Raw genomic sequence first — 27,625 nt, 5'->3', positions numbered from 1 at the left:
TTCTTTTTCATTAAAAAACATGCAATTATCAGAGGCTGTCAAGCACAAGAAAGCCACATTAAAAGTAGATAATTCGACTTGCAAAGTCTTTTGAAACCCTATAATGGCTTTGCATAAAGAACAGACTGAAATATAGCCTATATTATGCATGGATTATTGCTGTCATTGCTCTTAAATTTCATTTTGTGCTTAAAATAGTCATTAATATTGAAAACAAATCTAATTTGTATTTAAAAATTGTATTGCAAAAATTGCAATGTAAGAACCAATGGTTTTCATCACTTACATCTTGATGCATGGATTCCTGAATATGCGAGTACGCTAAGTATCTGGGTATTTCTGGAAATGTTACTGTATTATGTAACTGTCAGCAGATAGACACGAGACACAGAGGTAAGTGCAATACACTCAACAGGTTTATTGAGAAGCTGATCTGGTAAGTGTTGTTGGTGGAGACTGCGGTGACTGTGGTGACTCTCTGACAATAACTTAGCTTACTATGTTTACCATGGTAGTTTACCATGACCAGATATTACTAGATTTGACTCTTTTCATGCAGTGATATGCATGCAAACAAATTGGATTTGAGAGCTTCTGAAAATTCTGACTGTCTGATTTTCATTTTAGACTATACTTTCCATTTTGTATGAATATTGTATGAATTGTATGCACATTAAAACATTAATTAACCCATTTAAACAGTTTTGATTTCTGAAATATCATATTCCTTGGTTACCCAATCTTTTCCTGACCTAGCCTCTTACACGCACATGCACACACACACACACACATTCACTCACACGCTCACAGAGGCTTTGGCATCCTGAGCAGAGACAGTGTGCTGTCATGCCGTTTTCTCTGTATGCAGCTGAAAGCACACTGACTGCACTAAAGGTCAATTGTCAACAATCCCAATAGCCGGGCACACCCCCTGTCTGCAACACCCCCACACTACATACAGTGATGCTGACACACACACACACACATATACCATACTCCAATGCACTGATTTCCACATACACCACACACTCAGGTGTTGGTCTGCTAATAACACAACTGGTCAAAAGTTTGGCATAACTATGATTTTTAAAATGTCTCTTTTACTGACCAAGGCTCAACTTATTTAGCCAAAAATATAGTATATTTACAGTTTTTTTCAACTGCTTACACACATTTTCAAAACTTTACACACAAATCCTAGAATTGCACACACAAAATTCTAAATGCCTCACATCACTTGCAAATTGAAGCACTGTATTCAAAATATCACAAACACATCTCAAAAGCAAACATTTGCAAACACCTTTGCTTTAATATTAATTCCTGTTAGATTTTTGTGTGTTAAATAGAATTGTGTGTTGTGTTTTGCAAAAAGTCAAAGGTCGAGAATTAGTGTATGGCTTTGCAGATTTGGTGTGTGGAGTGTCAGCTTTCAGAAATTGTGTGACTAGTAAAGATTTTGTGTGTAAGCAGCTGTAAAATATTATTATTTTTGTAATTTACAAATTATTATATTTTAAAATGTAATTGATTCCTGTGATGGCAAAGCTTAATTTTCTGCAGCCATTATACTCCAGTCTTTAGTGTCACATGATCCTTCATAAATCATTCTAATATGTTCATTCTGTATATAATAATCAGTTATTTTGTTGCCCAATTATATATAATGGTTCTCAATATAATATGTAACAGTTAAAAACTGTTTATTTACTTAATTTTTCACTTTTGGTTTTGAGCAATTTAATGCATCCTTGTTGAAGTTTTATTATTAATTATTTTTCATTATAATAATAATTATAAGTAATAATAATAATATGTTTACTTATTATTATCATCATTATTATGATTACTATGGTATTATTATTTTTTAAACTATATTTTAAATCTTGCTAATCCCTAAATATTTAATGCTATGTATCATTGTTTGATAATATTTAACACTAATAACAATAAGATGTTTCTTGAGTAGCAAATCAGCATATTAGAATGATTTCTGAAGGATAATGTGATACTGAAGACTGGAGTAATGGTGAAAATTCAACTTCCATCAAAGGAATAAATTATAGGAATATATTCCAATATAAAACAGTATCAATTAAATTGTGATACTATTTTACAATATAATTTTTTACTTTTTATTTAAAAAAATGCAGCCTTGGTGAGCATAAGAGGCTTTAACATTAAACATTAAAAAACGATCAGTTAATGGTTAATTGTTTCTGAACTTTTGACTTGTAGTATGCTGTACATACAGGTTAAACACACATTCATTTCATCAATTGAAAAACATCTTCTTTCTTCTCTTTTTTAACATATTTGCAAACCTTCGTCACCTTTTAAAAACCTAACTGAACCTGATTAACTTTGTTTAGACCCTCATACCCCATCATGTTAATATGAAAATAACAGCATCTAATAGACTATGTTCCCAGTTTAGTAATTCCAGGATGGGACAGAGGTGTATCGGTCATCATCAACACTCGGTGACAATGAGAAAAGTCCTGCATGTTGTCTACCGACGATGACACTAACTGACCCTGCTGACAGCACTTTCTAACCTTAAAAAAAGGGATGAAAAACCAATTAGACCTTTTCCTTCAGTTCCTGCAAATAGAGGAGAAGAAACGAAGCCTCACTAAAGGTCATCTGGAGATATGAATGACAACGTTAAAGTCCTCTGCTCCTAATTTTCAGTGTTTGCCGTAGCTTTGCAGGGTTGTCTACTTTCGCTGACCCCTCCAGCCCGAACAGCCATTAATTGTGGAGAATAATCTGGTACAAATCTGGCTGACATGCAACCCGGTGCCCTGTGTTGTGGCAAGTGTGTGAGAGGATTAGGACGGGTGTAATGAAAACTGCAGGGTAAGACATCAGAACAGAGGAGTTCACTACAGAATATGACCACACTGAGGAGATGTGACAGTGATTATAATATTCATAAGATTGTGAAACTGCATACAGTAAAGGCCTTTAGGAAATGTATAGCTGTGTATTTTTTTTTTTTTTTTTTTTACAAGAACAGACTGGAGATATTTGGAGGCTTGAGGGAGCAGATTGCGGACTACAACTCATAAATGCGAAGGTCTTTTATATTGCCAGCTCTGCTGATATTAAAGCAATACACTTGGGGTCTGAAAACAATACCAGGGCAAAGCCGCTGACAAACCATCTGTGTACAAAATAAAGAGGAAAGGATGAAAAACAAGCATGTAATAAAAATAAAGACTTATAAAGTTCATAACTAAATATCAGCATGCCTCATGTCATTATTGCAATTTAAAAAATCAAGAATGTGTATATATATATATATAAAGAGTTCAGATGCAAAAGCCTCTATGTCTGACGTTTTTCTTTCAAATTATCATTTCTTACTGGCTATGTAATATGGTTTCTATGTTCATTCATTTAGCGCATTTGAAGTGAAAGTACTTGATGAACATACTGTGTGGAGAGCATTCACTCAGTATCGTTATCTCATTTTTGACCAAGATGGCTTTTAGAGGATTTTGCATTGGAACTCTTCATATACAGTCAGTGTGTTTGGTAGTTCTAGCCATATAGCACATAAAAAGCTATGAAATATTTGGCAGTAGATGAAACTCATATGACACAAGTTGAACTCTCAGCAGGGCATCACATTATTATTACTATGTGATCCTGTTGTTTATTGACTGATTTGATTAGAATATATTTCTTTGCTACATTAAAGAGTTTCTGCAATAAGAGCTTAAATCTCTAAATGCAAAATATGACCCTGGACCCAGTCATAAGGCTCAATATTTTTTGAAATTGAGATGTATACATCATCTGAAAGCTGAATAAATAAGCTTACCATTGATGTATGGTTTGTTGGGACAATATTTAGCCGAGATACAACTATTTGAAAATCTGGAATCTGTGTGCAACAAATCTAAATATTGAGAAAATCGCCTTTAAAGTTGTCCAAATGAATTTCTTAGCAATGCATAGCCTATTACTAATCAAAAATTAAGATTTTAAAATATTTACAGTAGGAACATGATCCTAATGATTTTTGGCATAAAAGAAAAATCTTTGACCCATACATTGTTGGCTATTGCTACAAATGAACCTGTGCTACTGGTTTTGTGGCCCAGGGTCACAAATGGCTTTTCAGCAAAACCGTCATGAAACAACAATTGATAAAACAGCAAATATTGCGAACAAAAATATGTTTGAACCCAACATTCAAAACATTTGCTGTAAAAATTCAAATAAAACTAGATTTTTTTTAAACTCAAACCATATAGGCTATTGGCAACTAGCCCGAATGGGTTCGTTATGAAACACCCTTAAGAAACGAGCTGTCAAACTAGGCGGCCAACGACAACCATAAGTGTGTCACGACATGCATTATCGCCATTACTATTATTAGCGACGTTTAGCCATAATGACTGGAATAATAAGCGAAGGCGGGGACGCGCTGCGCGGATGCAGTCACGAGAACCGGATAGAGGCTTGTGATTTGTGGCTTTAACGATATCGAGCCTCAGAAAAAAACACACGACGTTAAACAAACACTTGCAACAATATCACATTCTTCCATTGTAATATGGATTTAGCTATTTATTTTCTTAACGCACAAAGTGTTGCTCTTATCTATGTATGCCAAGATTATGCAATAGAGATCAAGGTGCGTGTGTGTGTGTGTTTATGTGGTTTACACTGCCGATGTCCCCGTAATTCAAAAGGCTTAAAAAACATACTAAAGGGTGTTTTTTTGAAAATCTAAAAATGCACAAAGTCTCCTGTGAGGGCTAAGTTTAGGTGTAGGGTTGGTGTAGGGCAATAGCACACACAGTTTGTTCAGTATAAAAACCATTACGCCTATGGAGAGTCCCCATAAACCACAAAAACCAACGTGTGTGTGTGTGTGTGTGTGTGTGTGTTAAAGAGAGTGAGTGAGTGAGTGAGAGAGAGATCAAATATCGTCTGTTTCTTAGTTGGATCATTAGGATTTTAGGTGTGTGACTGGGGAAACAGAATAAAGATCTCAGCCTTCATCCAGTCACCCATACACACACACACACACACACAGATAATTGTGATGTGTCAGGCAGCCTAATTGCTAAGGAGGCAGGTCTTAAATTAACAAGTGGTACTGAGGTCATTATCATGCGAGTCATAGCCACCCTGAATGTTTGCATACCTGTCTCAGGCTTTCTCATAAATGAGACTTTCATTAGTCTTAATTAGAATTAGCCAGAGTCAGCAGGGAACGCAGGGCCTGGTGAAATGATGCATGCACAATAATAAGCATCCGGCTCACTCTCCTGTTTGTGTTTGTTTCCTTTTACGCAGGGAATAGCTTTGAGAAAAACCACCCCTACTTAACCCGCTACTTAATTGATTTGGTCAGAATTAATATTCTTGAGACATTAATTAAACAGGGAAGCTCTCATTAGGGTGTGCAGTAAAGAAGAGACCCCCTCACCATTCTGCTTGTCTTTCTCTCTCTGTTGTACCAGACTCCAAAAACAAGACTTCAAGCTGAGAGTATCACATCCGATCAGCTCACATCTGCAGGAACCAGACTTCATATCTTTCAGATTGTGTTCTGAGAAATAGATCTGATATGTCAAAGAAAAAAAAAATATTTTTTGAATAAACATCTGTCCCTTTTCTTGTTCTTTTTAGGTTATAAGTGACATCTTTAGATCAGAAGGTCTTAGAAGAGAGGTGACAATGCTCTCCTCTCAGTCTGTCACTCTCTGTGAGTGGATCTGTCGTGTGTGTGTGTGTGTGTGTGTGTGTGTGATGAGGAGGTAACAGCCGTTGTACTTGTCATCTGTACATGCTCCAATCACTCAAAGGACAGATAGATATGAATAGATAAGGAGAAAAAAAATCATCCTTCCCCAAATTTGGATAGGCATCTGTTGGAATATCTACGTTACAATAAGAATAATAACATAGTATTAGAAATGCTTTGATACAGCAATCATTTGAGGCCTGAACCCATGATTTCCAATCAAGACTGTTTTGCCTCCTTACTTCTTGAGTACTTCAAATGCTGCAAATTTAACATTTTGGACACAATGATTCAACCATGGATATAACCACAAATTCGGGAATGAGAAGGGGGATGTAATAATTTACCTATCAACCTTTGAAAAACCCATATCGGATGATATAAATCTTTTGAGGGGTTGTGACAATCTCAATAGCAACGGTGGTTGCGGAAATGTGCAAATCAGAACCATATAATACACCTGATCTCTCGCTCTCCATTTCAGGATTCTGGCTTCATTTCAAATGTATAGGAGAGAGGGAAACTTTATTACCAAGGGTCTGATTAACCCCATAATTGGCTGGTTTCAAATCTGCCAAGCCAGTCATATCCAGGGAATATGGGCATTAGCATGATTTAATTAGGTTTTATAAAGGGGATTTGGGGGTGGGCTTCTTAGGATTATATCCTGGTAGGAAGAGGTGAGCTGGGGGCTGATTAGGAGGAAGGAGTGCTAACTCACTATCACTTACAGAGCACATTTTGCTTACATGGTGTACTGCGAAAGGCCAAAAACCCAACAATAAACCGCAGTGCTGCGAGCACAAAGAATCGTTTTACACGGCCGCGCTGTCGCATACTCCCATGAATATTCATTGTACAAATTCTGATTCGAATGACAGTCGATAATTGATTATAAATAATCTGCCTGAAAAACACCAGGAGCAGTCTAGCAAACTAATGCTTAAAATAATGTTTTTTTTATAGTTTTGCTATTTATCTTCAGTTTTTTGTTGATCTCTCTCTTAGCCTGTCTGATCCAATTCAGTCACTGCAGTCTTCATTTTCAAATAAAAAGCTGCATCTAAACAAGCACTTAATAGATCTCTCATCCTTGTGATAACAGCTCTTGAGCACACTTGTTAAAAGCCTTTATGCTTTCAGTGCCAAAACCTTTCTGTTTTTACTTTATGTATTTAAAGACATGCAGCATGCCTTTTGGATTTTACAGCATTTTTCAAAACAGAATAAACATCGCTGAAAAGTCCTGCCAAACTGATGAAAATGATTGGCACATTTTTCTTGTGTGAAGATGTAAGTACAGTTTCAAATTCTACTAATTTACTTGTCCGCAACCCCACAATGCCTTAATTTTCATGTCCAGAACAACAGGACATTGTTTCCTGTGGGAAATGTCCATTATGTTTATATTATCATCCTCATTAACCTGATCTCTGTGCAAGATCACCTCCCCCATAAGGCCAATTAAAGCGCGCGCACACACACACACACACTAGAATGTGGCACTTTTCAAAGGAATTTAAAAGAAATGTTAAATAATAACAAAATAATATTTATTAGTAGTGACAATTTTTTTCACTAGAAACTTGCAAAAAATTAATACCATTGGTAGTGAAAACTAATGCTAATACATTTCAAAACTAGTGCAAAATAAATAAAATCAAGAGAAATTAAACCGTTTTTATTTGTAAATAATAATTTATAACAGATTTCTAAATTATAAGTGGTAGTGATAATTATGAGGTAAAAATAAAATTTAATTTCATCTTCACAGCACATCACATACAATGTACTACAATAATACATACGATATTTTAAATAAACAGCCTATGTCTAATTATACACACAACGTATATTTGTACAAAACCCTATACATTATTTGTTCATTTATTCATTCATTTAATAATAATTACCCCTCAGTCCAGAATTGTTGAAAATTGCAAGCACAAAAGAGCGTGAGCTAGAGCTGCCATAGCAATCTGCAAATACACACATTTAAGAGACTTATTACACCTGTTTTCTCTTGCCAGCTTTTGACTTGCTCAAAACGTGCTGGGTGAAGGGTTTTTATCAAGCATTTGCAAACAGCGCCGTTAAAACAACAATCCTCACACCACATGCATCCACTCACATGTTCATGGCTCATTAAAAATGTAAACATTCTCAGAGTTCAGCATTCTGTTGTAACAATTCTGACCACGCTGTTTTATGACAAAAATGGCTTCTGTGTCCTAAGGATGATTAATGAGCCATCCAATGATCTCTTATGAAAGAGATTAGCTATTATGAAGGCGTCTGGAAAATGAAGAGAAAACAACAAGTGGTGTACAGGTTCAAATAATCACCTTGGTATTATATGTGGTGCAAGAAATCCTAATAGTGTACAGGTTACAGTGAGGGTCTTTTCCTAACAAACTGCACAGAGGACAAGGTGGATATTACAAACAGGCATGTATAGGAAGTAATTAAGAGGAAAATGAAAGAGAAATGAGAGGTCCAGGATGGGTCTGTCCCACAGGTCCTTCATGAAGGACAGAGGACAATTTAATACTGAAGGACTGAGGAGTTTAAATGCCACCCAGAGGCCCAAGCAGAGATGAGCGCTGTGGTGTGTAAATATGGTAAATACCACATCCTCACACAAATAAAAATATTCCCCTAAAAAACTGAGAAGGAAGTTGAGGAAGAAGGCTAGATTTCAGAAGGAAAACGTTATGAATTAAACTTAGCAGCAATTTATTTCTTTGTATGGTAGCAGCAATAAATATGGGCTGTGTTATAAATATTGTAAATGCTCCTATAAAAATGTTAGACAGAATAAAATGTTTAAATGAATAAATAAAAAGCATAAAAGAAGGATAAAATCACAAGTGAGTGGCATAATCTGTAGGTGAGTGTTCCTTGGAAAAATGTCATCATGTCTTTATTATTTTTTTCATCATCTGCTTTTTAAATGCCTTTTATTTATAGATTATTGTTTTAACCTTGTCCCAGATTCTATGAAAATTAGATTTTAAAAATATGAAGTCTTACTTTTAAAACCAATCTGTGAAATAAACATATGTAGGCCTGTTGTTTTTGTATAATTATCTGATCTACTTGTTTTATGTTTTGAGTGAAAATGATTTATAATTTTTAAATGACCATTCAAGAAGTTTTTTTTTTTTTTAATGAACTGTGTAGTTAAGATGTGGTTGAAATGATCCTGTGATGAAAATGTTCATAAATTAAAAAATAAATAAATAAAATAAAAAAGTGATGCATGCAAATTAAATGAACTAGTGAGAGTGTGAAAAGTGCGTTTCAGGAGACTTATTTTCCTAAAAGTCTGCAGTGCCAAAAGTGCCAAACTCCATTAGGACCCAGCTGAGGCTGCTGAAGAGATGATGCCACCCACTGACCCAGAGCAGCAGACACTGTGTTATTACCCAAACTGTGGTGAGAGCATAAGCTTATGTTTGACGGGAACTGAGATATGGCTTCAAGTCTCCATTTGTATGCTGATCTAAAAACCAGTTAAGCATATAGGGGAGATTGGGGTAAGTTGAGCCAGTGGGTAAGTTGACCCGCCCCCTGTATCTTTGTACACTGTTTACTGTCATGTGACCATGCATTTTGGAATCATCCATCATTTCTGCCAGACTGTGAAAAAGAGAAACACATGGGAGAAGTGGAATGCACCCATAACAGTGTTTGCTTTGTCAAAGTAAAATTATATAGCATAACAGTTGTAATGGCAAGATGTTGCATCAAAGCAAATTTATCTAGGTCTAAAAATATTTATGATGCATATAGGTGATTTAGCAACATATATAACCATACAAATCATTAGCTAAATATTAGTCTGAATTGGAAAGCTTGCTAGTTTTTTTTTTTTCAAAATGGCAGCTATGGGGCAAAGTGAGCTATGGGGTAAATTGAGCCAGCGTTTTGACTTACCCCACCATGAGGCACTTAAGTTAAGTAAAATCTCTTAAGTATAAACTGGTATTTCAATGTGATATTACGCAACTGGTTTAGTTGATCATATATACATATGATTTGTAGTTTATTTGATAGGGACAGTGTACAAGTGCACCAAAACCTTCTCCGATAAGAACCAGAAGATGATTTTCATCACATTATAATCATATACAGTTTAGTCCCTAATGGCCTGTTTGACATTACAGAAAAGCTATACCATGCCAAGAATCTTTTTACTAAAATGTGACATTTATTCCATCATTTTAATTCAGTTTTTGTTGAATTTGACTAAACTTTCTGTTTAGTCTGTTTTTTTGGGAGGTTATACAACTTTGGTGTTCAACATGGTTTCAGAAATGCAAATAAAATTGAAGACTGATAAAAGACAAACTTAAATTGTTTGGTATGACGTTCTTATGCTAGATTTAAAATAAGAAATATGATTATTTGTAAAAAATTAAATTAGTTTTAAAAGAGGTAAATTATCTCTAAAATTTCACTTGAAATTGGATGGTGCATCTTACCCACTGACTCGGATCAACGTACCCCTAACCTGGGGCAAATTAAGCCACGGGAACACTTTTTTAAGAGAAGCCTGATGAATGACTCATCTTACCCCACTCTCTTCTACCATGTTTTTTCATGTTCATATTTTTCTGCACGTTTCCATTCATTCTATTCATTAAAAGGGTTATTTTATCATTATTCATTGTTTTCAGATGCTTAAACACTATATCGGCCTTGTCACTTCTCACAGTTCTTTCAATGTGGTTTCAATGCAGAAATAAAATAAAATAAAAAATACCCAATATATTGGGTCAGTTTTGTTGTTGATTATTATTATTGTAAAAGCAATTGAGAGAATACTGATAGCCCAATAAACAATTACATGTTGGTCTAACATGAACTTTTTCCTCTTTGTGAGAGACAGAGACATGTTTAAATAATATTGTAATTTTTGAGAGGAGATATTAGGTGATAATCCATCTTCTTCTAGCACACTGAAAACTAATTAGAGAATGTGAGAGGAATGATGCAGAGGGAATGGTGGGATTTATCTTAAGAGCGGAACATTGACCATTGAAGTACAGTTCCCAATCAATTCAGAGTCATCTGTAATCCTGGACCGGATCACTCGTCAGGTTTTCCCGTCGGCCAAAATTATGAAAACAGCAAGATGGAAGGTGAAATAATGATTAACTCTTGATTTGATGACAATCCGATTGCTTTTGTGGTGTGGGGTTGCATTGTCTGAAGAGATAGAACAGAGAAGTTACACAGAAGTGTGTGTGAATGAGGAAACACTGAATCCAGCAGCAGCAAGACCACCGAAGTCAAGTGGGCCTCTTTCCCATCTCACAGCGCTATCATTTCTGGTTCTTTCTTTTAGCACATGAGAAATCACTATTCCCATTCTTTATGTCTTCGGAAGAATAAAATTCCCACCATTCCTTGAGCTGATTCTTTTGTCTGTCTCCCTAGTCTCTCTTGTTTTGTTTGTTTCTCTCTCATTCTGTGTGTGTGGGGAAAGTAACTATAAACAGTGGGCTCTCTGTGTTTTAGCGTCTCTTTTGTGACCATTTTCCCTGACCATTTCTCTGCCTCCAGGCAGACAGATCATAATACTCTACAGTCCCTCAGACAGCAGTGGGAACATGAAATATTGTCTTGATTTCTATCCCAAATAGGAATTATTGTACACCCACAAAGGTGTAAGAATATAACCACATTGTGTGTGTGTGTGTGTGTGAGAGAGAGAGAGAGAGAGAGAGAGAGAGAGAGAGAGAATCTGTGAGAACCATTACACTACAAAAAGCACCGAGCAACACACTTTCGTTTTTCTAGTATGATGGGAAATTTCCATTGACTGTTTACACCAAGACAACCCTGCTAGCACACATCTCAGAGAGATCTATATTATTTGAAGTGCATGTTTACATCTGGAAGAAGATGTTTGTTCATTGGCAATACGTCTCTAGGACGTTTCCTGTTAGACATCAAATAGACATTGTGACAAAATGTCTTTAAGATGTTTATGATTTAGAATGTATGTAAAACTGACATCTTAAAGATGTGTTTGAGTTTTTTTGGCACGTTTTTGCATTTTTTTGGGAGTGCTCCTCTCTCTCATCTTTTTGGACTCAGCTCTCACAGGACCTATCATATTTGTTGGGTACTGAGATATGTTTGACTCCGCGTCAACAGTCATTCATTTTTTCATGAATGACTTTTGGGACTTCACCTTGTCCGTCCAACAAAGATCTTTACTGTTAACTGCTCTCACAGCAGCAAAAAAATTGCTTGTCAACCTCTGGAATCCTCCTCACACAATGGACAGACGAACCTGGACTGTGTATTTGTTGGACATTATCTCAGTGGAACTCTCTACTTCTCGTATACATGGATCTAACGTGAAAACTGTTAATTCATGGCATTCAGCTTTTAATGTTGTGTCTTCTTTTCTAAAATCTTTGTAAAAAAATTTTTTATTGTTATTTGTTTATCTATTAATATTAATTAAAATGTGTTTATTATTATTATTTATGTTATTTTATTTATTTTTTTATTTTTTAAGTCTACCAAGGGGTGGGTTTTAAATTTGTACAGCTGATTTTTGTTTTGTATACTGTTCCACAAAATAAAACTCAATAAACAGTTGTTAACAAAAAACAAAAAAAACAAAAAAAGATGTGTTTGTAGCAAGGCTTTACAGAAATCTTGCAGATGTACATGTGCTATGTTTGGTGTGAAAATAGTTTATAAATTATTGATATTTCTTAATTAATGGTTGTTAATGCATCTGTTCAGAGTCAAACAAACGAGAACATTCTAAATTGGATGCTGTCAATTCAAACCTTTTTTTATGCATTTTAATGCATTGGTACAGTATATAGACAAATGGCATGCAAAAAATTTGATTGAATTTACATGTCAAACATTTGTATTGGTGTGAACTTACCTTTGTATAGTTTTTTATGTATTTTTGACATGATGTAGATTTTCCGTATTAAAACTCTTTTATTTTATAAGTACAAAAATATGTGTGTACAATATTCTGTCAGCTAAAATAAAAAAATAAAAGAGTCGGACTTGGTCATGCTGTTATTATGAATCAAGACTGGTTGCGTCCAAAATCGCATATTCCCTGAGAAGGTCTTTTGAATAAGTACTTTGCAACCATTAAAAAGTCTGTTTTTTAGTATTAATATGTGTCGTATGAATGAATGTAGTATGATGAAAGTAACAAATGTATGAATGTCTTGATATTGTCATGTGACCTACCAGTGTCAGCTGTGCTGTTTCACTGCCATTCACAAATCCATGGCCTCATGCGATAGTAAAGACTCTCCAGAAGTAGGTCTAGCAGGTCATCCAGGTACTTTTTCGCTATTTCATGAATAATGTGAATTCAGATATACTCTTTTCACTTCGGGTTTTTTTAAAGTAGGGATTTTGAACAAAACACACCTCATTTATATCACACATGAAAAAAAAGATATAAAGATTAGTTTCTGATTACCTGCAATTTCCTTAAGACATTATGTTGATTTAGCCATTTCCCTCATGCGGCCCCATCCTCTCTCTCTTAGCTGAGAATGAGGCGCCTTAGATATCTCTGATTTCATACCTTGTGACCTTGACTTGAGCCAGTCAGGTGAATCATATACTGGTCTTCGTTTTCCACAAAGCAGGATGGCTGCACAGGGGAGATTAATGAATTAGAAATTAAAATGCCATCCTTTGGGAAACCCGACTTGCTCCCTGCATAAACTCATCCCCACCCCCCATGTCAGGCCGTCTGCTGTCCGTGTCGTCTCAGAGCAGTTATCAAGCACCTGTGCATTGTGTGGCCAGCACAATCGCACTTCCTCTCCGCTCAACCTCTCCCTCCTGGATGGACACAAACGACTCGGTGGACATTTGTGGTGGAAAGCCATCCTTATTATATGCATTGCGGATGGCCATCTCTTCAGACCGGCCCTGGTTTTGTGATAAGAATGGATAGAAACCAGAGTGCAGCGGTTCACAGCCATCACAATGGATGCCTGTCACTCAAAGCTTAAAGAGACCCCAAAGGACTACTCACCAAGAAAACCTCTTGTGACCTCCACTATCCTGAGGTGACCCTTTCTAATTCTCTTTCCCCGTGCTCTCGCTCTTTATATGTACGTACAGTTGTGGTCAGAATTAATGGAACCCTTGGTAAATATGATCAAAGAAGACTGTGAAAATTAACCTGCTTTGTTAATCCTTTTGATCTTTTATTAAAAAAATTCACAAAAAGCTAACCTTTCATTGGATAATAAGAATTTAAAATGGGGGGAAATATCATTATGAAATAAATGTTTTTCTCAAACACACGTTGGACACAATTATTGGCACCCCTAGAAATTCTTAAGAGTAAAATATCTCTGAAGTATACTCCCATTCATATTCACAATTTTGAGCACTCTAGGGTGATTATGAACATGAAATTATCCAGCCATGGCTTCCTGTTTCACAGAAATATAAATAGGAGGGAAAACAAAGCCCAAATTCCCTTAATCATCCATCACAATGAGAAAAAACAAAGAATATATTTCTGATGTGCAGCAAAAGATAATTGAGCTTCACAAATTAGTGAAGTGGCTTTAAGAAAAGAGCTAGAGCAGTGAAAATCCCCATTTCCACCATCAGGGCAATAATTAAGAATTTCCAATCAACAGAAAATGTTACGAAACTGCCTGGAAGAGGACATGTGTCTATATAGTCCTAATGCACGGTGAGAAGGAGAGTTTGAGTGGCTAAAGACTCTTCAAGGATCACAGCTGGGGAATTGCAGAAAATAGTTGAGTCTCGGGGTCAGAAAACCTTAAAAAAAAATTGTCAAACAGCCCCTACATCACCACATGTTGTTTGGGAGGGTTTCAAGAAAAATTCTCCTAGCTCATCCAAAAACAAACTCCAGCATATTCAGTTATCAGACATGACTGGCACTTCAAATGGGACTGGCTTCTATGGTCAGATGAAACTAAAAAATGAGCTTTTTAGCAGCAAACACTCAAGATGGGTTTGGTGAACACAGGGATAAAAAGTACCCCATGTGTACAATGAAATATACTGCTGTATTTGTGATGTTGTGGGCCTATATTTCTGCTGGAGGTCCTGGACATCTTGTTCAGACGCATGGCATCATGGATTCTATCAAATACCAACAGATAAAAAATCAATAAGTGACTGATTCTATTAGAAATCTTATAATGGGCCATGTTTGGATCTTCCAACCGGACAATAATCCAAACACAAACCTCAAAAACAACACAAAAATGGGTCACTGAGCACAAAACCAAGCTTCTGCTGGCCATTCCAGTCCTCTGACCTGAACCCTGTAGAAAATGAGTGAGGTGAACTGAAGAGAAGAAGCACCGTCATGGAGCTGTGAATCTAAAGGATCTGGAGTGATTCTGGATGAAGGAATGGTCTCTGATCTCTTGTCAGGTGTTCTCTAACCTCATCAGGCATTATAGGAGAAGATTTAGAGCTGTTAAACTGACAAATGGAGGTTTCAAAAAGTATTGAATAAAAAGGTGCCAATAATTGTGTCCAACGTGTGTTTGAGAAAAACATTTATTTCATAATGATATTCCCCCCCATTTTAAATTCTTATTATCCAATGAAAGGTTAGCTTTTTGTGAATTTTTTAAATAAAAGATCAAAAGGATTAACAAAGCAGGTCTTCTTTGATCATATTTACCAAGGGTTCCAATAATTCTGACCACAACTGTATATCTCTCTTTTTCTTTGTTTCTCTCTCTCTCAACATTTTGGAAAATTATGTGATAATTTTGTAATAATTATGTAAAAGCACTTCTTCTTTATAATCATCATCATATTTTATTGTCACCAATGTTTCTAGTTCCTCTTTTAAATATCATCATATTTATTAAATATTACAATATTACATCATCATACATATTAAATATTACAATTATTAATTAAAATTAAGTCTTATATAAATGCATTTATTTATTGATTTAGCTATATTACAGTATGATTTTCTTGTTTCTTCTTCTTTATTAATAATAATGCTAATTAATGTTATTATTATTATTATTGATTGTTAATTTAATCTAATATTTAATTTATTAAAAACTGATTTATCATGAAAACAGATTTTTTTTTATCATATTTTATTAGTTACAAGAATGTGTTTACAGTTGTTGTTTTTTCAACTTACACACATTTTCGAAACTTTGCCTCTTTTTTTCAAAACTTTACACACAAATCCAAGAATTGCACACGCACAAATGCCTCACATCTCTTGCAAAATGAAGCACTGCATTCAAAATATCACAAACACATATCAAAAGCAAACATCTGCAAACATCTTTGCCATAATATTAATTCCTGTTAGAGTTTTGTGTGTTACATAGAGCATTGTGTGTTGGGTTTTGCAAAAATGTTTTAGAAAATTGAAAACTGAGTCAAAGGCCAAGAATTAGTGTATGGTTTTGCAGGTTTGGTGTGCGGTTCTGGTGTTTCAGTGTCAGGTTTCAGAAATTGTATGACAAGTAAAGATTTTGTGTAAGCAGTTGAAAAAAACCCTGTAATATGTGAATCATGAGATAATTCCTACACAACTACTGTGTAATTCCTTTGCATGTCTTTACTCTCATGTACTGTATGTATGCACTATGTCCATACATTCTTCTGCACTGGAAGTCAAATTCCTTGTGTGTGTAAATAAAGCTTGAACAAATTCCTTGTGTGTCTATTGTTAATACAGCTCTTTCTGACTTCTGACTTCTTTTGAAACTGTTGAGTTTTGTGCAGGAAACAACACCACCATGCAAAGAAATTTAAACGATGTGAGACGTCATCAGTTCCTGTGCTTTCTGTCATGCCATGTCCGTTGTGAGTCACTGTGACGCCACTGGTCTCTGGAGCTGACCTGAAGAGAGAATGGACAGCGGAACAGGCCTCCAGAAAGCCATCACACCCACCCACTGAATGCACAGAGAACAGTGACCCGTCCTGACCCCACCCCATGTTTACCACAAGATTTGTCTCTCACCCCCTTTAAACTCAGCTAAACGACTGAAAGTTTCCAGTGGAGCTGGAACACTCGCAGGCTTTGTGAACTAAACACTTTGATAGCTCCTCTATTTCTCTCATTGTCTCTCTCTTTCTCTCAGTGTCTTGAATATTTTCCACAGCAGCTCTCTTCCATCCTTCACAAAGCTGTCATTGTGGAGCGTTCATGGCGTGAGGGAGGTTCATGAATGTCTGCCGTAGAGTCAGGCCACAGTGGGCCGCTCTCACAGCACACAAACACTGACGGATGACTCACACTTCCGAGGCGACCTCCTGCTCTCAAATCATCATTTATTCTGTACATCATCCGCAGATCTGTTCGAACGAAGATGTTGAACATGTCAGCATCTGCGGATTCATCTGCACATAAGCTGGCATTTACTATACTGTTACAAAAATAGTTTTTACACATTATTGTTTCACACACTGATAGATTCATCTCATTCATACAGTGGCCTCAAAAGTATTTGGACACTTTTAGACACTTCAAACACAGAAGTGTTTATTTAACAGCCCATACAGTGAAAATGAATAATAAAAATAAAAATTGGCATAAATTTAGACAATTTTATTTGTGTTCATATAACATATAAACAAAATAAAACATTTATTATTTCTATTAATGTAGTACATCTTTTTTCTACCCCCATTAGAGTACTGTTTGATGTATAAACCTGAAAACAGCATTTAAAGTCTACCATAAGAAAAAAAAATAAGGGTGTCTTGTGTGTGTGTTTTTGTTTTTATAAATAAATGCTACTTGATTTGATGTTTTGTTATGCTGTTTAATCCAATAAAATTTACACATTTCATTGTGGTTTCAGTATCCAAATATTTGAGTGTAATACATCATACTTCAAAAGTTGCAACCTATGAGAAGCTTGTTTCTTTTTATCTGACACAAAACTAGCAGACAAGCACATGGTCCTTACTGCGTAAACATGCCTAAAACAGGCAAAGAGAGCCAGAGGAAGTCAGAAAGAGCTGCGTAAAAGCCCCAGGCCAATCGTGGCATTTCAGCCCACCGTGATGCAACCTGCTCTCTGGGCAGACAGAAAGAGTGAGAGCGACAAAACCAGAAAGAAAGAGGAAACAGTAGAAAAGGGATAGAGAAAGGGAGAATGAAAAGCCACACCGCTCTGTTAGGAAAGGTCAATTACGAGCCTAAACCACGGGGGACGTGTGTTGCCCAGGAAGTGCCTTCCGACCCCCTGCCCAGGGAGCCTGCACCACAACAGTCACAAACCTCCCGTTGCCATGGCAGCATGACATTTGTCACCATTCAAATGAAGCCCGGACCTGACTTAAACAAGCCAGGCCAAAAGCCCAGTCTCGTTTTGCCTAAATAAACCTCCAGCAGAATTATGAAAACATTCATGTAACCAGTAGTACTTTATGATCAGTCAACAGCAGGTGATGTGGCTGGAGGAATGGAAGTGATATTCATAAACTGCCTTCAAATAAAAAGCAATTAGTGAGATTTGTAATGTAAAGTTCAAGCATTTATAAAGCTAACAAAGGAAACAACACCAAACCCACACAGACTCCCAATGAGCCATTAGAGAGAGGCCAGAAACACAAAGACGGGTCATAAACACCCAAATTAAACTAATTTCTGCAGTAAATATCTCATTACATTGATTATACATACATTAAATGCCACATAAAAATGATTAAACGGTAAACAATTTGTTGGTCTTCCTTCGTCGTGTCAAAGTTTGATTTTATTATCCAAGTTGTCGTTTTATATTAGACTGGTTTATCAAGATGATTTGTTTTACATCATTCATGTCTATTTATTTCCTTTAGTTGATGATGAATGTTTCAATTCTACAACTATGCATAACAGGACGCATAACAATCAGGATTTTGCTTAGAAAAATACATGTGATCACGGATAATGTTCACAATTCAAATGAACACGTTGTTACCCATTAACAGAAATGTAGTTTGTGAAAAAATAGACAGAGACACGTCGTGCAAACCGCTTTCCTCACCTTTTATATCAAGACAAAACAATGTTGCCATCTAGTGGTGAGGAAATATTTTTATTTTTCATATTATATTATATTATATTATATTATATTATATTATATTATATTATATTATATTATATTATATTATATTATATTATATTATATTATATTATATGTGTTGTGTCAACTTGGTTAAAATGTAAAGATATTTACACTCAATTTAAGCCAATCATTGCACAGATTTTATTTGACCTCAACAGATGAAAAAAAAAAAAAAAAAAAAACATTTTGTGTAGTCAGAGAAAAAGAAAGCCATAACAACTTTAACATGAATGCAACAACTATTACAGATTACATGAATGCAGTTTCTAGTATGGCAGATATCAAGTAACATTATGTCATTATAGAATACAATGAAAACTACTAATTGTCCAAAGATATAATCACAGTATGCATACATTACATATACAAAACTGAATATGGAAACATTAAACTGCTATTATGTCTATTGCTGCGTTTTAAAAATGTTCAAATGTTAAAATGTGAGCATGTTTTACAAAGCCATGAAACCGCAAACACAACATTAGAATCTTGTAGATATTATTGTAGACAATAATGTCCTTCATACTGTATGCTTACTGTAACTGTAAATTCTTCCAGTAGTTCATTAATGGTGATTTGGCAACAACTTACACAGTAGAGATCAGGCCTACATTAGTCAGTCAGACTCTGTGTTATTTGATGGAGCATTCATGAATTAAAAATCTCAATTGTAGACAAATAAATGTTGTTTTTCCGGCTCACTGCCAAATGAGGGGTTACTTAAGATCAATCAGAGATGAGGCAGTTGCCTTGACGCTTCTACAAAATGTGATTTCTACAACTACTGATCTCTACAAAAATGTGATATAGACTTTTAACAATTAAGCTGTCAGAAAATACTGTTCATGTGATTGTGTGTGAGCATGTGTTAAATCTTTTAATTCTGAAGAAGTTTAACAATCACATCCTTTTGATGGAACCACATGAAAACATACATTCACTGTTATACATCCAGTATGAACTCAAACTCATCTATTCTCTGCTTTGTGGTTCCTCTCTTAATCTTCCTGTAGCTGACAGTGTTGTACCTGTTAATAGTGTGGTTGATTTCCCTTTTGTCCTTTTCAAATAGCTGGATTGACATCTCAACCGAAGGCTGGAAACCATCACCCAATTCATCCTCCTCTTCATCTTTTTCTTCCTCTTCTTCATTTGTATTTTCCTCTTCATCTCCATTACTCACACTTGTTTCTTCTTCATTCTTTTCTACATTGTTTTCACTTTTTTCTTGTTCATTTGTATCTGAATTATTCTCACTTGTATTCGCAGATTCTTCGGGTGCCGTCATTTTTTGAGGTGCTTCTTCTGTTTGACCATTCATTTGCTGTTTCTCAGCTTCCAATGTGTCCTTGTTGTTCTGCTCCATTGATGTCACTTCCTGTCCTGAGATTTCAGCTGTTGTAAATTTATAAAGAAAAAGAGAACATTTTTAAGTTTGAATTCCAGTCTATTTACCCCAATACCAACAGTAATGTCAGTAATGATTGGTTTCTGTATTAATATGATAATTAACAAATTTACCTGATATGGTATTCAGATGACAGTGCTTTCAATCAACACTATGGTTTATCATGTCCAAATTAGGAAAAGACTTTTGGTAAGTTCTCGAAAGGATAGGATGAGACTTGGCAAAACATGCAAAGTTGTTTTGAGGAATTTTAATTTGATTTGACTAAACAAAGTGACCAAATGCTGGAATGAGAAATGCAAGTACACAATTCTTCCTGTATGTTTCAACAATGAGAGGCCTTACATAACGTGCCATAAATGGGAAATTGTGCCGTACGGTTGCATAAATACAGAAAAGCGACAGTATCTGTCCAGGCAACGATGTCTAGACATCTTCCAAATTACATTTTGAAAGTATCATTGTTGTTCACTTCATGGCTGTATAATTTATCTAACCAAAATTAGTTTTTCCTCAATATAACACAACTTAAGCACTTTGAAGAAGTAAACCAAACCACCTGAATGTGAAAAGTTAAATCAAAACCAATGACTAGTCTATGGAGGAGATTTGCATTGTTAGTACAAACGCAGAAACCAACCACCACACTGACACAAACTCTAAATCCTCACTGTACTCACTCAATAATGCATCTTACCTCGTTCTTGTTCTTGACTCCGGTTCCTGCGGTTTGGGAAGGAGAGGAGATCTTGAAGGAGAAGGATGCTCAGAAGTAGTCTCTTGTGGTGAGCAGTCTGTGCATGGCTGTGTCTGTGTCCCTCCCTTCACGACGCAGTGGAATCTACTGGCATTGGGTGACGCAGCCTCATTCTTATTCCCAGTGGCGAAGCTTGGAGAACAGTGTTGATTGGCTTCTAATTCTGGGTGTGAGCATGGGATTGTGGGATTAATGGGCTCATTTGTAAAGAGAGGACATTCAGTTCAAAAAGTGGTACCAGCTTGTTTCTGGGGACATTAAAATATTTCAAAGATGTGAGATGTCTTGGCATTCTTCTAGCAAAGTTTTGTTTTACAGAAGGATAACAGGCTTTCTGTCAGGTGGAGATTGTAGATTGTACAACATTTTTGGAGATGGCAAACAGTTAGCCTCCTGTTTGTGGGAAGCGGGTATCTGTTCAGATTTTGAGAAAATGAGAAAACATGAGAAACATGAGAAAACTCATATTTCTCCCCTTTAAAAAATGCACATTGAAATTAAAAGTTAAATCCTTATGTTTTAATGATCTTTTGTTGTGCTTTAAAGGAGAATTTGATGTCTTGACTAACAAGCACATGTAAAGTATTCAATTATAATTATAACTGTAGAGTGTTATTTGATATTACATTAAAAGTAACACATTTTCATTAATTACAAATATATTTGAATACATGACATAAACATCAATGTAGCTTATGTATTTTATTTTACTATATATGCTTGTTGGTACATTCAGCAGTAACCATATTTAAACAATAAACCACTCAAAGTAATTATGAAATGACTTCATGTATATATGACAATCATATACAAGTCCTACTTATGTGTGTCTAAAAAGAAGCACTCTAAAGTTAAACTGCATTTAGTATAAATTTAAACTAAATTAATCTGTGTTTGAACAAACAAAATAACTACAGTAGAAACTCAAATCTTACACATAATGAGCCAGTCAATCTTGTACTTTCTTTCAGGCAATACGAAATACAAACGTGCAATACGAACTGGCGACAAACATTCAGAATTCTTCACCCAGAAGAGAGGAGTAAGGCAGGGCTGTAGCCTGAGTCCAACACTGTTCAACATCTACATTAATGAATTATCAGTGTAGTTGGAACAGTCTACAGACCCTGGACTCACTCTACAAGACAAAAACATCAAGCTTTTGCTGTACGCAGATGATCTAGTGCTGCTGTCATCCACCCCACAGGGACTACAGAAGCACCTAGACCTGCTGGAGAACTACTGCCAGAACTGCACCCTGGCAGTAAACCTCAAAAAGACCAAAATTATGGTCTTTCAAAAAAAGCCCAGATGTCAGGAACACAGATACCAGTTCAGTCTAGGCAGCACCGCCCTAGAACACATGATGCAGTACACTTACCTCGGCCTGATCATCACTGCATCGGGGAGTTTCAGTATGGCAGTGAATGCTCTCAAAGATAAAGCTCAAAGAGTTCTATACACAATCAAGAAAAAAATCCAAAATATTGAAATACTGCTTCCAATTTGGTGTAAAATCTTTGATAGTGTGATTCAGCCCATAGCGCTGTATGGAAGTGAGGTTTGAGGTCCACTCAGTGATCAGAGCTACACTAGATGGGATAGACATCCAACAGAAGCCCTACACACAGAATTCTGCAAAATGATTCTAAAATTACAAAGGAGATCACCGAATAATGCATGTAGGGCAGAATTAGGCCGTTTCCCATTGATTATAAATATACAAAAAAGATTTCTCAAATTCTGGATGCATCTAAAATCAAGTCTCACAGAATCGCTACATTTTAAAGCACTACAAACCCAAGAACTGAACCCCGAAAAGAGTCTGGTTCTGAAACTTACTAACCTGACTAACTCTACTAACACTAATCAGTCTCAGACCAGCACTGCTTCTCAAAAATATTCAAATATATATCTGGAACATTGGGATCAAGAAACCAAAACACAAAGTAAATTACAACTCTATCGAACTATAATATTAAATTATGAATTAGAAGAATATCTCCAGAGTGTCAAAGACACAAAGCAGAGACAGATCCTGACCAAGTACAGGCTCAGTGAGCACAGATAGCCATTGAGACCGTCAGACACAGAAAGAGCTGGTTACCCAGAGAGCAAAGAGTGTGTGTTCACTGTGAGACAGGACAGATCGAGACAGAGACACACTTCCTACTTCACTGTTACCAATTTAAATCAATCAGAGACATATACATCAACAAATTCACAAACATCATATAGAACTTTACAGCCATGACTGAAGAGGAGCAAATAAAGATAATACTAGGAGAGGGACAGGCAGCAGCACTGGCTGCGAGATACGTGTGGACGTGCCACAGCCTGAGAGACAACAGGTGAATCTACATAATGTGTGTAATATGTGTATTATGTCTGACCTGTGTGTGTTTATATGTTAAACACTGTGATATGAAATGTTCACACAAGTTCTTATTTTATATTGTTTATATTGTTATAATGCTTTATTCTATTATTTTGATATTTTCATTGTTATTATATTTCTCTATATATATTTGAAGCTTTGGCAATATTGTATTTTTTACAGTCATGCCAATAAAGCAATATTGAATTGAATTGACTTCAATAACTCTTTCAGTATTAATCCATTCCTCGGGTTATCTAAGAAATTAGCAAAATCTTACTTGTGTTTACATCAGTTTGTTTGAGATTTGTGTGACTGCCATTCAATACTGTTAAGATATTCTACAAAGTCTTAAAATAAGCTAAAATTAGGTCTCATAGAGGTTGAACATAAAATGAGGCATCAATTATAATGTTAATCAAGTCTTACAAGTTATGAGAACTCTAAGGTTTGTCTTTCAGATGGGATGTACGGTCAATGACGTGTCATTTCCTGCCAGGCCTAAGATCTATGTGGTGAATGAGAACTGCATGTGGTGTTTTACCACTGACTGAGATGATATCTGGGAAACCTACATGTTCAGCAGATGCAAACAGCAGACAAATCAACTTATGCAAACCACATTCAGCAAGATTAAGTGTACAGTGAGAAACAGCCCAAGCAGAACCAGCCTGCGCTACAAAGCACCAAAACATTAGTTTGCTGTAAAAGTTTATTAAAGAGGCATTATATCAATATAGAAATGAATAAATATTAGAGAACACATTTAGACAAAATATCAATTAGTTAAAATTAAATAAATTGACAATAGAAATGACTGCTAATGACCGCTTAATAGTGTAAAATACAAAAATAGAGTATAGATAATACCAAATGCAGTATGATTCAAATAAATAGTTAAATAATTCCGTCTCTGTACATCAATATTTAGCTTTTTATTGACTAATTCAAACCGCGATATAGCATTGAGTTTAAAAATACAGAAAATATGCTGTCTGAACAGGGTCTCTTATGGGGTCTCCTTGAGCAAATGGCCAGGATTTGATTTCTTTAAAATGCTTCAGGAGCACAGGATGCCCAATCTACTTTACCACAGAGTTTAGTTTCGACCCTACTAAATGCACTATCCTGTAATTTTCCAGTAAAGCCAACAACTTTGATTAGGTGTGTTTGATTGTATTAGAAGTGGAACAAAACTCTCTGTCCATACTGTCAGCAAAGGATAGCAGAGGATCCTGCAGGAAGGACATTTAGCTTCTGGATGTTTTCCACAGCACCTGAAAACAGGAACAGATTGTTTGAATTTACTGGCACTAAAGTGTTTGTGTTCACATAATATAAGATAACTAAAATGAAAAGCGATTTTAACTGAAAATATTTAATTTAGTCTTATTTAAAAAAAAAAAATTATTACAAATTATTATTATTCATTATAAAGTATTAAGCTGTTCTATGCAATATGTAATACTGCGTTAACCATTTTTAACATATGTAATTCCTGACCAGCTGATCCCTTTGAAAAGTTACTGTTGATGCACATTCTTAAAAATAAAGGTTCTTTATTGTCATCTATGTTTCACGAAGGACCTTTAACATCCATGGAACCTTTCATTATAGTGGAAAAGATCCTTTAAATTAGTAAAATGTTCTTCACAATAAGGAACCAGAAATGGTTCTTTTAAGGCATCACTGGGTAAACATTTGACCTGACAAAACATTTGTTACAGTGTAGACTTGCTGTAATTTCATATCAGAACAGTATCAAGAATTGTCAGCAAAGTTTATTCCTGTAAAAGCAGAATTTCTACATATAAGCACGCACACTCCCCACATGCCGCCCGCACACACACACACACACACACACACACAGAGATCTTCTGATGATTTTTTGGCGTCCTGAGGGCAGAGTGTGGCTTTATGGGGAAATGATGCGTTTCTCTTGTGGGTAGTTTATGGCCATATCTCTCTGTCTTACTCTCACACACAAACACACATTAACACACACCTCCTGTCAGGCGCACTTCCTCTGCGATGAGTGTCTGAAGCTCTTCGCATTTCTCTGTATACTGTTGCTGTAGTTTGGTGTAAATGTGAGGGGGAAACACAGAGAAAGAAAAAAAAACTCTTAAGCATGAGGAAACTGTTCATGATTCACACAGTTACTCAATACAACAACATTACTGTAAATATCTACTGATATACAAGTTACGCACAACAGGAGAATAATGATTATGCAGTGTTATAAAGATGCATAATTAGGGTACAAAATGGGACTGATGCTAATAAGAAAATCACCTGCAGGAGATAAAGCTTGCTAAGCAATTGTCTCTGCTTTTCTGTAGCACCTCTGATAATCTCCATCCTACAGTCAACAAAAGACAAGACAAAATATATTATATTTAGATCAAGCAGCACTTGCAACAAAAACTATGGTTAGACAGTGTTTTGACTGAGCTTATTATATAATATCAATAATATTAATACTTAACTAATACAGAAAATATCATATTATAGATATTATACAAATATTGCAGTACAATAAAAACTGTATAAACATTTTTAAATGAATTATAATCAAATGTGATGCTTCACACAGGGACTTCTGGGAACATTTTTTTTTTTAACCATAAATAAAAATGTGACGTCTACTTTTCTCATTAAAAAATGACATTAAAATACTGTGTGTGTGTGGTGACCTGTTATATCTAATGCAATTTTAAATATGTAGACTTTTCTCACAAAACATTATATATTTTACACTGCATAGAGTAAAATAATTCAGTGAACCAACAAACAGGTTTTATCTGTACCATTTTCTGTTGAAAATACAGTGTATAACTGTATATTAGTCAATAAAAACGTAACATAGACAATAGTGTTGTGTCTTACATCAAGGTGGATGACTTTTGAACCAGATCCTTGATCTGCTGATGAGTGAATCCAGCAATGTACACACTGTTGACCGTTATGATAACATCACCTGAGATGAGAGACAAAGAGATTTATAAGTATGAATGACACTGGTGCTCGACAGTGAGCAAGTGTCTTGAAAACTCACCTGTCATTAACCCACTACTCTCTGCCAGACTGTTCTCCTTCACACAACACACACATGAGCCCAAATCCTGCTCAGCACTGATGCTTCTCTCAACACTGCTTGTCTGCGGACAGGGAGTAAAGGCCCAATCAATTTATCATCCAAAATCCAATTATCCCCTGACAGATAATAAGCCCTCAGGCAGGCTCGTAATGCTCGAATGAATGGAGAAAAAAGTATAAGAAAAGTATGAGAGAGAGAGAGAGAGAGAGAGAGAGAGAGAGAGAGAGAGAGAGAGAGAGAGAGAGAGAGAGAGAGAGAGAGGTGGATAATTAGGTTACCTGGATGTCAAACCCAAAAGTTTCATTTTCTTTTCTTCTTAAAATGACACTTTTCCTGTTAACCAAGAGACACGAGCAAGAGCGAGTCAGGCCAAGTTGTGCATGTGGGTTGACAAGCTTAAGATTAATAAGATGCAAATTAATAACTTTTTCTCTTTTTTTACCGTATGTACTGCTCTGTTGTCTTGTCTTGGAATTGCACTACCTACAAAATAACATTCCACATTGTTAATGATTAAAATGAGCAATTTAGTAGGTTAATGTTATTTATTTACATCGCCTACTAAATATTATATAGGCCATCAAATACTAGAGAAACATCAAACATAATAAAGAAATGTAAAAATAAATAAATAAAGCAAATAAGAAAAAAATAGTCACTTACGCCTCTTTTATGACTTTTTCCATCTTTGTTCCTGATTGTTTTATAATCAGTAGTGTTCTTCTGTGTTTTGTGTCCAGTGTTCAACAGGTTGCTTGTCGCACAGCTGCTTTTTCCCAGCAGTTTTCTTATGTATTGAACTGATGCTGTCATCTTCAGTGTGTGTGCTGGCATCTCTGCTGCTGAGAACATGCTCTCCGTCTTTTACACGCGCCGCAGAGCGGATGTCACGTCACGTGACCACAGTAAAGTCCCCGGGGCTTCACTACACAAACTTTTTTACTGTAAGCCTGTGTCAGCGCACATTTATGAAGAATCATGTTTAAACTCACCTCTAAACCAACAACAAAAAGTAGACCTACATTAATATGGATCGCCGACTTTAAATTCGGATGATAATATTAATTATTTAATTTCAATAATAACTATTCGCACATA

The 27,625-nt window shown here is 35.7% G+C and overlaps 2 protein-coding genes across 2 annotated transcripts; both read right to left on the bottom strand.

Moving 5' to 3' along the window:
- Nucleotides 1–19,005: 19,005 nt before the first annotated feature.
- Nucleotides 19,006–21,089, bottom strand: LOC306878817 (uncharacterized protein). Its single transcript, XM_079431360.1, has 2 exons — nt 20,991–21,089; nt 19,006–20,280 (listed from the first exon to the last, which is right to left on the bottom strand). Exon 2 carries the CDS (start codon nt 20,249–20,251, stop codon nt 19,829–19,831), a length of 423 nt encoding a protein of 140 aa, XP_079287486.1. The 5' UTR covers nt 20,252–20,280; nt 20,991–21,089; the 3' UTR covers nt 19,006–19,828.
- Nucleotides 21,090–24,124: 3,035 nt separating this feature from the next.
- LOC306879409 (cytohesin-interacting protein-like) lies at nt 24,125–27,402 on the bottom strand. Its single transcript, XM_079432340.1, has 8 exons — nt 27,191–27,402; nt 26,970–27,010; nt 26,806–26,860; nt 26,486–26,588; nt 26,317–26,407; nt 25,723–25,789; nt 25,433–25,499; nt 24,125–24,704 (listed from the first exon to the last, which is right to left on the bottom strand). The coding sequence occupies exons 1-8, from the start codon at nt 27,377–27,379 to the stop codon at nt 24,640–24,642; spliced, it is 678 nt and encodes a 225-aa protein (XP_079288466.1). The 5' UTR covers nt 27,380–27,402; the 3' UTR covers nt 24,125–24,639.
- Nucleotides 27,403–27,625: the final 223 nt, after the last annotated feature.

The sequence above is a fragment of the Barbus barbus genome (genome assembly GCF_936440315.1).
Source record: "Barbus barbus genome assembly, chromosome: 13".
NCBI classification, from domain to species: domain Eukaryota; kingdom Metazoa; phylum Chordata; class Actinopteri; order Cypriniformes; family Cyprinidae; genus Barbus; species Barbus barbus.
This window is presented reverse-complemented; position numbering and strand designations above follow the sequence as displayed.

What these genes read in the sequence shown, in the direction of transcription:
- LOC306879409 (XM_079432340.1), bottom strand. Translation starts at nt 27,379, where the DNA reads ATGTTCTCAGCAGCAGAGATGCCAGCACACACACTGAAGATGACAGCA. An exon ending in GCAAGCTTTATCTCCTGCAG is followed by an intron (nt 25,500 to 25,722) that starts GTGATTTTCTTA and finishes ACCAAACTACAG; the next exon opens with CAACAGTATACAGAGAAATG. An exon ending in GGAAGTGCGCCTGACAGGAG is followed by an intron (nt 24,705 to 25,432) that starts GTGTGTGTTAAT and finishes TCCTGTTTTCAG; the next exon opens with GTGCTGTGGAAAACATCCAG.
- LOC306878817 (XM_079431360.1), bottom strand. Translation starts at nt 20,251, where the DNA reads ATGGAGCAGAACAACAAGGACACATTGGAAGCTGAGAAACAGCAAATG.